The sequence below is a fragment of the Talpa occidentalis genome, unplaced genomic scaffold (genome assembly GCF_014898055.3).
Source record: "Talpa occidentalis isolate TD23 unplaced genomic scaffold, MPIMG_talOcc4v2.1 talOcc4.11, whole genome shotgun sequence".
Lineage (NCBI taxonomy): Eukaryota > Metazoa > Chordata > Mammalia > Eulipotyphla > Talpidae > Talpa > Talpa occidentalis.
Window position 1 is genome coordinate 51,239,532 of NW_023601104.1, and position 14,714 is coordinate 51,254,245.

General features: G+C 34.8%; 1 protein-coding gene across 6 annotated transcripts in view; it reads right to left on the reverse strand.

The window, feature by feature from the left end:
* The window catches only part of RALGAPA1 (Ral GTPase activating protein catalytic subunit alpha 1), a 199,357-nt gene that overhangs the window by 74,571 nt on the left and 110,072 nt on the right, over window positions 1-14,714 (reverse strand). For all 6 annotated transcript variants that reach the window (XM_037503217.2, XM_054689860.1, XM_054689853.1 and 3 more), the window contains 4 exons: window positions 13,972-14,080; window positions 12,532-12,642; window positions 6,778-6,846; window positions 233-367 (listed from right to left, as the gene is read on the reverse strand). In XM_037503217.2, the coding sequence (XP_037359114.1) occupies window positions 233-367; window positions 6,778-6,846; window positions 12,532-12,642; window positions 13,972-14,080 (424 nt within the window). The remainder of the gene's footprint in view (window positions 1-232; window positions 368-6,777; window positions 6,847-12,531; window positions 12,643-13,971; window positions 14,081-14,714) is intronic.

Genomic DNA, 14,714 nt, shown 5'->3' on the forward strand with positions numbered 1-14,714 from the left:
TTTAATGACTCTCATATTCAACAAAAATGGACTCCTTTCAAATTTTGAAATGAAACAACAGTGTCTTGTAGGAAATACTTTTGATATCTCTCTAGGTACTATCTGATAAACCTATGTTCTTAAAAAATATCTAGTTCTAGAACAATAAAAAAAAGCAATAGTTATAAATGTTATTTGTTTAGGTTTTAAGAACCCTTGGTAACCAAATAAATAACAACACAAAGACATTTACCTTATAAATGCAATTGAGGACAGATTTTTCTATTTTATCATTTTCTGCACCAGTAGCATGGACTGGTCGGAGCAGCGTCTTTAGAGGTAAGGCCATGATCCAGTCCAAAAGGCACAGAAGTAAGGATACAACCAACTAAAACAACAAAAGGATCATTATGATTGAAAACTCATTAAAAAAGAGCTTACTACTTAACAGAAATTCACAAACTAGTTTTTTATTTTCTAAAATTTATTTCACGAACATCAACCCTAAGTTCCACCATTATTATTAACCTAGACTTAACTGATTTTAAGATGTTGCATATGAACATTATTATGGATTTCTCCCTAACATTTCAGTGAAAGAACAATGAAACCTTAAGTATAATCAAAAAAGAAATGTTGATATTATTTTTAAATATAAAACTGATTGTAAAAGACAACAGACATCAAATTGTTATATTTAACTGTACAAAACAACACAAACGAAAATATTAGTCCTTTATGTTATTACACTCACTTCCACATTTCCCTTCTAATTCAATAATATCTGCTGAAAGATCATCTTAGCCACTTTCTGAAACTATTACCAATTTTATTAAATGTGTCTTTCCACTAGAAACTTTTAAACTAATGTATGTAATAACTATAACATTTTTAATCCAAAATGTGGAATAAAATAGCAGTATTTAAGTAATCTGTTCTATTGGATAAGGAATCAAAGTTAGTGCCATAAAAGTATAATTCAAGTAGCAATAAGAGATCTGCTAAGTTTTAGAATTAAAGGCTAACTCTCCAACTGAAGGAGTAATACTGGTGTAAGACTCCCAACAAAACCGCCAAAAGAAAAATAACCAATGGGCCTCCCCTGGTGGCGCAGCGGTTGAACGCTGGGTTGTGAGGCTGCCTGCAGCCTCTACAGCGCCAGTTCGATCCCCGGCCACTGGCGAGGGTCCCACAAAATAAATAAATTAAAAAAAATTGTCTTACAAAAAAAAAAAGAAAAATAACCAATAAAACATTACAAAACCCACATCGTCAGCATGAGAAGAGAATATCCATAAATAGAAAACATACAGAAAATTCCAGCAAGCTTTTCCCCATTCTCTCACTGCAAACTTTCATGAAGAGCAAGGGAAGTTTGGAAAAGATTGCAAAAGAGAGGAAGGCAGCTGCAAAACCAAGCCAGAAAGAAAAAGTCCACCTTAAGTGTGAGAAGATTGAAATTCTCCTCAAATTATCAGACATACAATTCCTGTCCTACATGAAAAGCATCATCCAATACATTAATGGACCCATAACTTTCCTCCTTAAAAAGGGCATCAGCCAATACATTGCTGGGTATAAAAAATTCCTCCCCTCTTTAAAAAACAGCATCCAACAGACACCGTACTTCTTTAAATGGCCAAAAGAGGGGGCTCCTGAAGTAGGAATCTTGTAAACCATCTAAAAAGCCACCAACCTTGTCCACAGAGGGACAAAAAAACATTCTACCTTAAATAAAACATTTTAAAACTCAGAAGAAATAGAGAAGGGAAGAATTGACTCAAGTGAGGGAAAGAACTAAAAGGGCAAAATCCTATTAGAAAGAAATGAAACTTGAATTATAAAGTACTCCCAGAAGAATTAATTTGAAAAAAACAAAGCAGCATTAAAGAACAGCAGGAAAACAAGAGAACAAAAAATAAGATAAAGAAAAAGATCAAGTGTCAGAGATAATCAAAACAGTATGGCACTGAAATAAAAAAAGAAACAGAATAAACCTACACATATATGGGCTGTTAATTTATGACAAAGGAGCCAATAACATACAATGGAGAAAGAAACATCTATTCAACAGATGGTATTGGGAAAATTGCAAAAGAATAAAACTATACCACTACATCACACCATACACAAAAAGTAATTCAAAATGGATCAAAGACTTGGATCTAAGACCAGAAACCATAAAATACATTCAATAAAACACAGGCAAAACACTCCATGACACTGGCTTCAGAGATGTCTTTGGGGACTCAACTACAGTGGCACAAAGGGAAACAAAAGAAAGAATGGGTTCAAATCAAATTAAAAAGATACTGCACAGCAAAAGAAACTTATCATTAAAAGAAAAAGATACCCAAGAATGACTGAAACATCCTAAAATGAAATTCAAACAGTAAAAATAACCTGAACTTTGAAATAAATTATGTAACTCATTGAGATAGCCAGTGAGCGTGGGGTGCAGAGGAGGTAATCCAAATAACTTTTAACACAGCTTTTGAACTATGTACTCTCCTGGTTAACTATATAGAGATATAAATTAATTCTAAAATGGTTTTATTTCTCTAGATCTGCACAAAGAAGTACACATTTTGTGGATAAATGTGGCTAATGGGAGCTAGGTTTCTCACTGAGCAGGAAGTTACAAATATGGAAAGGGGAAGGACAGAGTGAACCTTGAGGTATTGTATTAGAATCAGAGGTGTCAGGGCAAAAGAATGGTGCCTTAATACATGTAGAGAGAGAATAATATATACATATATGTGTGTACATATATGTGCAGCATGTATGTCTATATTTGTATTGTATACATAGGAAAGTAAAGATGGGTCTTAAAAATTCTGTGGTGACAGAAATTAAGAACATGCCCAAGAATAGTAACAGGTATGTCAAAAGAACAAACAAGCCACTTTAAAGAGGCTCCTACTGTCTAAATTTGAGAAGGTGGCAGGAGACATGTCCATTAGTTCCATTAGGTTCTCAGTTTTGAGAATCAAAATAAATAATTATAGTGAAAATGTAAGGATTAAAACCCATTGCATAAAAATGAGAATCATTCTATACTTATACGATGGAAACCAGAAGTGAAAAATCACCCTTTGAAACTATCATAATTAATTCTGGTATGAATCAAAAATGGTCAGCAAAATAAGTTAGTAAAAGTTTAAGGAGTAACTAATATTTATAGAGTCTCAAGTTTCTTCCTATATGATAATTATTAATTGGAGGGGGTAAAACAGTAGCCTGGCCCAAGTTCTTGGTTGACCCTCAAACCACTGTGACTATCCAAGTAGCCACCTTTTGTTCTTAGAAGTTCCCAGTAGCTTGGGGTGTGACAAAATCCACCAGCGTACTAAAGGTGAAGAAATGTCCACATGCCTGTTTAGGCTTACAAAGGACTAACTGCCTGCACAGCTCCCCAACAGAGGGGAAAGGGAAGCTTCATTTTACATAGCAGCTGGGAAAGTTGGGACTTCAGATATGCAATCTAGCCCCTAGCAAAGAAAGCTTGTGTGGACAAGCTCTTTCCAGAGAAGCTTGGTTTTCTGTTGGAGGAGAGAAGGGAGATGGCTGGGGATGTGTTCACCAGCTTTCAGTAGAATCCCTTCAATTCCCACATGCAAGCTGATTATAAGCCAGCACCTCAGGAAAGAGCTGGGAAAGTATAGTCAAATCCCTTCCAGGGAGAAACTGGGAGTTGGGGATTCCTGCCTGTTTCCTGTGATTTGAGCAAAGGCAGGGTAGCTGTAGAAAGGGCTTGAAAGCCCATTTGAAAACTGCTTTGAAAAAAATTAGTATGGTCACATAAAACCAAGCCCCAATGATTATTAGAGTAGGTGAGTTGGAGGCCTGTCCCTTGGGTGGCAACTGGAGCACTAGACATGTGGACAAGCTCTTTCTAGGGAGAAGGGGAACTTTTAAAACTAAGAACTATGGGGGACTAAGGGGGACTTTTAAACTAAGGGGAACTTTTAAAACTAAGCTGGTTTTATTGTTGGAGTGAGCCAGAGGAATGCAGAATGCCTATTAGATGCAATCTGATAAGAAGCCAGATCCTCAGACAGCAACTAAGTATGCAGACAAATCCTTTCCAGAGAAAGAATGGAAGATGGTCATTTTTGACTGCTTCTTTGACTGAACCCTGGGCAGACAGCCATGGTGAGTGCTCACGTGCCTGTTAATAACAACTTCTTTGTTTCCTATAATTCTGTGGCACCTGTGAAGGCAAGTCCAATTGGTGGTCACAGTCAGGTGATTTGGAGGCCTGTTCCATGGGTGGCAGTCTTAAAAGTTAGGATGTTAGATGTTTGGTCTAAATCTCAGAGAAGCTGGGAGTCACAGATTCCCTCCAGATTTTGTGATGCTATGCAAAGGGTGGGGTTTAGGACAAGAGTATATCTCAGAATTTCTTACCCATTTTGCACAGAGAATTTTCTCAGCTGCCCAATGTGTAAGAGTCTCTCCACTACTTTCTGGATTTCTCTAAGAGGGAACTGATACATGTGAACTGCATCTTAGTGATTCCTTTGACTATTCTTTAATTATTATTCTTAAAGGTGTTAAACCTTGTTAACTTCTTATTCTGTAATTTCTCAAGTGACTTTTCATACATTCTCACAGTTTAATAGCACACATGTGTTGACAGAGCTGACAATTTTGTTTCAAGCTTCAAATTTACTATTTTAGGTCTACAGTTGCTTTGTTTGTGTCCTCTATCAGGATATTACTCCTTACATGTAACAAAAGAAAACCGAAACTCATCTTTCTCCAACAACCTGTTCTTTTTCCTCTTTATTCACCTTAGTTGTAGATTCCACTCTGAAATATCTTCTCTATTCCATTAGTCTTAACTCAAAATATTATCAGCTATTACAGAGATGATTGTAATAACAATTATCACATTATTTCTTTTAAGATAACTTTCACACTTTCTCAAGTGCTCTTTCGTGAACCTGGTATTTCATTATGCATCAAAACTCTTTCCAAATCACTTTGAAAAAAGAACTTTTACAAAAGTCCAAGGTTGTTAATATGACACCCATGGGCCTTTGTAACCGGACGTCTTCTTATTCCTGTTGCTTAATTTTCTCTGAACTATGCACTTTATACCCTGTAATATGAAATTGCCTGGGATTTTCCCATGCCACACCATGCCATTTTACACCTCCATGATTTTTTAACTATACTATTCTCCCCACATGGAATAACTTACTCCATTCCTTATCTCCATTTATGTAGAAAAATCCAATTTATATTTAAGGAAGTTAACCTTAATCAGCCCTTCTGCCTCAATAATTAAATGTGTAGACAACTACTTTCTTCTCTACTCTACTATCTATCATAAACATTTTGCTGCTTTCTATAGTAAGTTATTACACTGGATTGCTTCACTTGTCATTTAGGAATCCATGAGATCAGGGACTACACCTCTTTTATATCTGCTTAACTAGTTCTAAGTAGAGCACCATGCAGACATATTTTGTGATGAATAAACTGTTTAGTGAATTAAGTGGTCAGGGAACAAACCTTGGTAGTAGAAATTTTTTCTTTTTTAATATCTCTATACCTAGTAGCTATTGCCTAATTTCTCTCTTTTTTTATTTTTAGTTTTTAAAGATTTACTTATTTATGCATACAAGAACTGGGATGTAGGCCAGAGGTGTGGGGAGGTGAGAGGAGTCACCAGAGACAGAGTCGGGAACAGAACAGGCAGATTGATGGAAATACACTGCTGAGCGGCACAGCAGGCAAGTCAGGAAAGGTCTGCTGCGCCATGTGGGTAGCCCCTGGGGATGGAACTCGTGCTGCAGTGGCTGTGGACAGCTTCATATGTTGTGTTTTAACCCCTTGTGCCACCAGGGAGGCCCCCTTGCCTGATTTCTGAGAAATAAATTTGGGATTTGTATTAGTGTTCATATAACTATATTTGATAATATGAATTCTAGTAATAATACATAAAATCACCTGATTGATGAGAAAATGCAATCAGGAAAGATATGGAAAGTATAAAAAGAAACCAAACAAACTTCAGACTGATAAATATCTTAAATAATGGAGTTTATTATTATGAATTTACTAAGGTAAAGGTTATTCTGTACTACTTTTTGGTGGCCAAAGGGATGTCTTCTCCTAAGCATCAAATCTCTTGTGTATTATATGTATTCTCCTTCATGGGAAATTCTTTACTTTCTAGCAGTAACAGTTTTGTATGACTGCTTTCAGAGTTGACAAAATCCTCAAAATTGACCATGCATATAAACTCTGAAAGAAGAAAGTGAAATAATTTTAAGTGAACAGAATGTGCCCCAAGGTTCCTTAAAACCCAGAGATTCAGGGGGGTCCCCTAGTGGTGCAGAGGGTTAAGCGCAGTGCTGTTTCAATCCTGGCCGCCAGCGAGGGTCCCACATGGCACAGGAGACCTCTCCTATCTCGCCCACTGCTCCGCTCAGCAGTGTATTTTGTCAGTCTGCCTGTTCTGTTTCCCGCTCTGTCTCTGGTGAATCCTCTTACCCTCCCGTGCATCTGGCCTGTACCCCAGTTCTTGTATAAATAAATGAATCTTTAAAAAAAAAAACAACCAGAGATTCAAAGGCTTTATCACATGGCAATGACTAACTTGAAATTTGAACTAAAATATAATTTAGTTACAGTTAAATAATTTAAAGACTTATTTCACATTATAGTTAATTTTAAATAGTTTAGTGTTCACAATGTAAATACATGGATATAGATATACCTCTGCATTTTTAAAACATCAATATTTAGCTAATCACATGAAATACCAAACAAAATTTAAATTACCCTTTTGTCCATTTCATAAGATGAAGCTTCTGTACTTGGCAAAAGATGGGTAATAGTGGCTATTAGGATCTGTTGAGGGAAAAACAAAAGCTCAAAATATGTTAAACTAATGGTGCATCCTAAAATTAAATATTGATGCTAAAATAATATAACATCTACTGCTCAAAATTTATGCTAAATATGTTAAACCTTTTTTTTTTCCCAAAATGATTTTTTAGGTAAACTTTTCAAGCATGCCTATCATTTATAATTCTCACATATAGAGCAAAAATTGTATGTTCTATAAACTATAAATGTATTTCTTATAAATTCAGTTCATGAATCAATGCTATAATACAGATAATAAATGTTCACATACAATAATTAGAAGATACTGATAAGCAAAAAGACTTATAAACATAGTTTTCATTTCTATCACTCAAGAAATTTACTCTATTCAACAAATTAGGTATAGGAAGAATGTACCTGAGCTTAATAAAGGCCATAGATGACAAGCACACAACCAACATCACATTCAACAAGGAAAAGTTGAAAGTCTCTACTCTAAGTCAAGGATACCCACAATTGCCATTTTTACTCAAGACAGTACTGGAAGTCCAGCCATAATAATTAGGCAAGGAAAAGAAAAAGCACATAAACAGTGAAAAGTGAAAAGGGGGAATTAAAATTCTCTGTTCACAGATAACGTGATCTTACATATAGGAAACCCTAAACAAGCCACCAAAAAGCTCCTAGTAAAGTTGCAGGATAGTAAAATCAACTGCATTTCTATACATTATTAATAAGGTAACAGAAAGAAATTAAGAACAATATCCCACATGCAATAACATCAAGGTCAATAAAATACCAAAATATTTGGAGAAGGAGGTAAAAGACCCATACATTGAAAATTATAAAACACTGATGAATAAAATTGAATACAAAAATAAATGCAAAAATAAATGCAAAGAAAAAAAATAAATAAATGCAAAAATTAGTTTTGTTATTTTAGTCATACCATCCAAAGCAACCTACAAATTCAGTGCAACCTATCAAAATACCAGTGCCATTTTTCTCAGAAACAGAAAAACTGTCCTAAAATTTGTATGAACTACTGGAAACCCTGAAGAGCCAAAGCAATCTTGAGAACAAAGCTGGAGGTGTTACGCTTATTTCAAGATATGTTACAAAGCTATAGTAAATAAGTGAAACAGGACGGTACTGACATAAAAACAAGCACATGGGCCTGTGGATCAGAATAGAGAGCCTTGCCATATATGGTTAACTAATTTTTGGCAAGGGCTCCAAGAATGGGGAATGGATAGTTTCATCAATAAACAGAGCTGGAAAAACTGGGTATCACGCACAAAAATAAACTCAAACTGGATTAAAACCTTGAAAATATAACCTGGTGTCATAAAACCCCTAGTAGAAAACATTAGCAATGAAATCTTTGATGTGAGTCTTGGAGATTAGTTCTTGGTTTGCCACCAAAAACAAAGCCAAAAAGGCAAAAATAAACAAGCGAGACTGTATCACCAAAAAGCTCAGCACAGCAAAGGAAACCACCAACAAAATGAAATACTGAATGGGAAAAAATATGTGCAAATCATTTATCTGATAAAGGTTAATATCCAAAATATATAAAGAACTCAAACTAGCAAAAAAGCAAATAATCCAATTAAAAGTGGGCAAAAAGACTTGAAAGAAGACATTCAAATGACTAATAGGTTTATGAAAAGGTGCTAAACATTACTGATCATCAAAGAAATGCAAATCAAAATCATTCCACATCTGTTAGGATGGCTATTTTCAAAAAGAAAAGAGTAACAGATTTTGGCAAGCATGTAGAGAAAAGGAAAGCCTATACACTTTTGGTAAGAAAGTAAACTGTTACAACCATGGAAAATGTATGGCAGTTCCTCAAAAAATTAATTAGAACATATGATCCAGTAATCCCATTCTTCAGTAACTACCTGAAGGAAATGAAAGCAATTATCTCAAAGAGATACCTGCACATTCATGTTCATTTTAGCACTATTCACAGTAGCTAAGATGTAGAAACAACTTAAAGTCCTCCAATAGCGATAAAGAAAATGTAGTACCTATGGGGTATACACACACTCATTCTCGCACACTGTGTAACTATGTTTGTTTCAACAATGGCCCACATATACGATGGTAGTCCCTACACATAATGGAGGTGTGTAATAGGCTACAACACCTGAATTTGTAATTCTATTAAATTTACATAATGACATAATCACCTAACAAAGCATTTTTCAGACTATCTTGGTCATTAAGCAACATATGACTCTATACAATAGAATATTATTCAGTCATTAAAAAGAAGGACAACATGTCCTTCTTTGTGACAACATGGATGAATCTGGAGGGCATTATGCTATGTGAAATAAGTCACATGTGGTCTCTTAATTAAAAAAAAAGTCATATTTCACAGAAACAGAGACAATAGTTGCGGATGAGGAGGAGAGGGAAGCAGAGAGAGATAGGTGAAAGGATACAAACTTTCAATTTTAAGAATGATAATTTCTAAGGATCTGTACAGTACAGTGACTATATTTGATCAAATTGTATTAAATATCTGAAAGTTGTTGACACTAGATCTTAAGTAGTGTCATCACAAACAGGAGTTAACTATGTAAGGTAACTGATGTGTTAATTGTTTTGATCTTAGTAATCCTTTCACAATGTCAAATTATCATGTTGTATGCCTTAAACATAATATGCTATTATATTTCTATAAATTATTGCATTAATATATCAAGTAGGAAAATTACTCTAAGTATACTTTAAGCACTAGTAGAATCAAGCCCATTAGATGCACCTGTAATCATTAGTGAAATGCCCCATTATTTTAGGATTTCATTCTCCACTATTTTGGGATTTCTTTATTTAAACAGAGGTGGAACATAATAAAATTTATGTTTATCTGTTAGTTACTGGCCACTATAATGTATACTAGAGTTATCTGCAAAACTTGCATGGTTAATAAGAATGTCTTAGGTAAGGGCCTTCCTAGTGGCACGAGGGGTTAAGCACCGCGCTATGAAGCAATCCGCGGCCTCTGCAGCACGAGTACAATCCCTGGCAAGCCAGAGAGCAACCCACATGGCAAGGCAGACCTCTCCTGTCTCACCCACTGCTCCCCTCAGCAGTGTACTTCAGTCAGTCTGCCTGTTCTGTTCCCCACTCTGTCTCTGGTGAATCCTCTCAACCCCTGCATCTCTGGCCTGTTGTACCCCGGCTCTTGTATGCATAAATAAATAAATCTAAAAAAAAAAAAAAAAAAAAGAAGAATTTCTTAGGTAATATTAATAATACATAAATTTAACAGGGAAAATAAAGGATTTGGTGGCTTTCAATAAAAAAGTTGTTTTTCAAACAATAATCAATCTTAAAGGTTAGTAATTTAAGGTTTAAAATTTCAAAAATTTTAATACCTAATTGACATACACATCCATTCACATTTATATACCACTATGATGTCCTGCATGATAATAGCTACAAGCAACAGCCATTAAAATTTCTGTTCCATCTGGGCCTCCCTGGTGGCGCAGCAGTTGAGCGCCGGGTTGCGAAGCTGCCCGCAGCCTCTGCAGCACCGGTTCGATCCCCGGCTGCTCCCCGGCCACTGGAGGAGGGTCCCACATGGCGCGCAGACCTCTCCTGCCACCAGCTGCTCCCCTCAGCAGTGTACTTCGGTCCTTCTGCCTGTTCTGCTCCCCGCTCTGGCTCTGGTGAATTCTCTCACCCTCCCGCACGTCTGACTGTACCCAGTGCTTGCATAAATAAATAAATAAAAATAAATCTAAAAAAAAAAATTATGTTCCATCATTTTTTGGCAAACACTGTTAAATGTTTTACATGTATTTTATCATTTAATCTTCAGAGCAACTCTGAGATAGATAATTTATTCCAAATGTAAACATAAAGTTCACAGGATTAAGTAACTTGTTCATAGTTATACAATTAGTAAGTGGCAGACTTAACTAACTCTGGGGTTAGTTAAACCAGGTGTGTCTAACCCTCAAACTCAACCTCCTAACCATGACATGATATTCAACTCAAAAGACATTTACTGAAAGGACTCTGTATAGGTTACCCTGGGCATAAAAAAAATAACAAAGAAAATAAATGCACTTTTTGCACAAGAGCTTAGAATATTATACACTAATACATTTAAATGTCAGTGATAACGTTCAGTAGTAGGTATATTTAGTGCCTTAACAGAGGTTGGCAACATGGTTGAGTGAAAAGTCTGAACTTGAAACATTACAGACTTGGGTTTGAACTGTTTCTGCCCTATTAGCTTGAGACTTTCTCATAGTAACTACATCTTCAGTTCTCTCATCTTAAATAAAGTTTGTGGTGGTGGATATGTGGAGGAGATAACACAGCATCACCTCGAAGATACAGTGGGATTTGGTTCCCACAATTAAGTGAGTAATGCAATACAGCAGGTTAACACTGATTCTTTGGTTGCCCAGAGCATATAAAAGTTATCTTTACACTACACTGTAGTCTATTAAGTGCAACAGCATTATGTCTAGAAGAATAATGTACATATCACCTTGATTAAAACTTCATTGTTAAAAAATACTAACCACCATTAGAGCCTTCAGCAGATAAAATCCTGTTGTTGATGCAGAGGCTTGTAAAAAACAGTATCTCAAAGTACAAAAAGCAAGTGCAAATAAAATGAGATATTCTTGTAGTTTACCTCAAAAGACTTAAAAATTAAATGAAAGAATACAAAAAGGTGACTGGCAAAGTGATTCGCACATAACAAATATTAATTATCATCCTTCCTAAAAATGTTACAAGAGTACAATGGTAAAAAGGATATATTCTAGGGCCTCCCTGGTGGTGCAAGGGGTTAAGACAGCACCATGAAGCTATCTACAGGCACTGCAGCACGAGTTCGATCCCCAACCGGGGAGGTGACCCACATGGCACAGCAGGCCTCTCCTGTCGTGCCCGCTGCTCCCCTCAGCAGTGTATTTCAGTACATCTACCTATTCTGCTCCCCACTGTCTCTGGTGAATCCTCTTACCCTCCACATCTCTGGCCTGCACCCCAGCTCTTGTATGCATAGATAAAGAAATCTTAAAAAAAAAAAAAAAAGAAAGATATATTCTAGTTGGAAAAAAAACAGGTAAGGATTCTTACCATTTGAGATATTTAAACCAATCACTGAAAGATGAGTGAGAGCAGAGAGAAGTAGAGAAGGAAAGAAGAAGAAAGTGAGGGGTGTGTTAGTCAACTATGATGGGATAATAAGCCAACCAAAGGGTCTGGACTACAGGATATTTAAAGGGAATCTATACTTGGGTTGGGTCCTCATCTTGAGGCTTTGAATTTGTGGCCAAGAATTTTAATCTTATTTTATGAAATAAAGGAAAATAAATCACTCAGATTTTTTTCTCCCAGGCAAATGACAAGAATCACATGAAAGTAAATGATTTTGTATGGTATATTTTCTTTCCTAGGAGAATGAAGCAAAGTATACATTTATGAAGAAAATGACAACTGCAAAGTGCATGCAGCATTAAACACCTCAGGACGTATTGTCTTAGTATAAAATACAAACTGTCAAGAACTTACATATCTCAAAAAAGCATCCTGAGTTGCATTATTTAGATATGAAAATTTAAAGAAAATTTACTTTTGTATGTCATTTTATATCATGAGGCATCCAAATTGAAGAGTCTATAACAAAGTCTTAATAAAAAAAAATGAGAAATTACTTACTTGAATAATTTTCAAGGGAGAGTCCGGCTGGTAAATTTGAAGTCGAGGTACATAATGAACCAGCATGTGAAGCATGTTACAAGCTACATGTGCTACTGTTTTATTAGTAAACTGTAATGGAAAAAAAAGCACTATTATAAGAAAAGTTCCCTGAATTATTATTCATTAATAAATGCATTAATTGCTAAAAACTTTTAAATTTCATACATGCTTCTTTTGTCACTATATTTTTAGTTTATTTAAATTAGGAAGTGACATAGCTGCAAATTTTCAAAATCATAACACATTTCAAACACATAAAAAACTTTATTTTTTGTTTACAAAATTTTATTGACCTCATTGAAGTTTTGTTCCATTTTCTCGTACCTCGATCTCCGCAACAGCCTCTAAACTACTCATTACTTTATCTTTTGCCTACTCCAACTTTATACAATACTTCCAAATTAATCTTCTAAAAACCTACTCTGATATTGATGTTTTCTATGCCTAAAATTCTTAAATGATTCCCCAGTTGCATAAAGTCAAACTTTTATGCTTCTTGCTCTAGGACCAAATCTCACTCACTTTCTGCCTTGATCAAATTGTTACAGGGCAGAGAGAGGGGCAGCCCAAACTCCCTCTTTCCTGGGGACCACCCTGTTACAAAATGTCTGCTCTTTCCAAAGCCTGCTGTGATGTCTATGTCAAAGTAATCTCTTCTCCTGTGAACTCAATCAGAGGGTGTAAAGCTACCACTCATTGGCTTCTCTTAGCTTTTTATATTTTATTATTCTTATTTTAATCTTTCTCAATCATCATAATTTCTTGAATTTAGTATCTGTATTTTTTTTATTCTGGTACCCTCATTTTGCCTAGCAAAGTATCTCAAACACAGTATCTGTACTCAGAAATATCTGTAAAGTAATATTTGTACTCTGCATCTTTAGAGTCCTATTTAGAGAGTACATTTAAGGTAAAATAGTATGAATATTTCTTTCACAAATAAATATTTATTTACTCAGATTTTCTAAATAATTTTGTTAATACTTCTGAAGAAATCACATTCTGGTTACGAAGAGGATTTTTAACTTAAACTGTAAAGCCAAAAAACTGACCAATTCAAGGATTCAGGAAATAAAGGTAAAAAAGTTACAAAAATATTAAGAAATAAACAATCTACATGTATGTTGTTAAATGACTGGTTTCCTTTTTAGGAGTCATCTTTAGTAAGTATCCTAGGGACAAAACCAAATACATAAAAAAGCTCATCATTAAGCTATCCTAAATTCAAGAGTAGGACCATTCTTAGAGAAAATGTCAGGATCGAGGTAATAATTTAATAATTAAATAAGAAAAACATTTATTTATTTGTATAAGGGCATAAGATGTAATTAACATGGATTAAAAAAACCCACACATTCTATACTATTTTAATATATTTCACTAAATAGTTTTCTTTACCTTTAACGAAACACAAATTACATTCAGAGCTTCCTTAATTTGAGGATGATGAGATTCATGAACCAATTCTTCACAAATCCAAATACCTAAACTGCAAAGTGCTACACATCTGTACAAAAAGCAACCAACATTAATACAAATAAAAGTGGATGAGCCTTCAAATGAATAAATAAAGACACCAGTACAACCCAAACACCTTCAACAATCAACACAGAATGGTAGTAAGCACTGTTAATCTGTTGCTCTATACATTAGCTCTTCTTAGAAAGAAGGTGGGAGGAAAGTACATCCCCAAAACTCTTTAAGCCTAATTTTCAATTATAATTTATATCAAGATCATAGGTAAACACAGGATTTTTATAATAAACTCATATTAATAATTGATATTGCCACAAAATATCCCAAATATGTAACATGCTTTCAGAAAGAGTATTTTATTAAGAAAGTACACAAAGAAAAACATGAAGCTTCTGATATGTCAAATAATATTTTCATATCTTTTAAACTTTAGCTAAACTCTTTTAAAACAAATTAGGAACATAAATAAAATTTATATACTTTATAAAGAGATTTCAACAGAAACCACACTTTGTATAATTTCTGTTCTTGACCCTAATGCCTTGTAAAAATTTCCCTACTAACATACTTTAGCTAAATAACTAAATTTCATCTTGAAGGGAGATATCTGACAAACAGAATCAGTACAAATTCTATTAGTGTATTCAAGTATAAGCTTCTGAAGA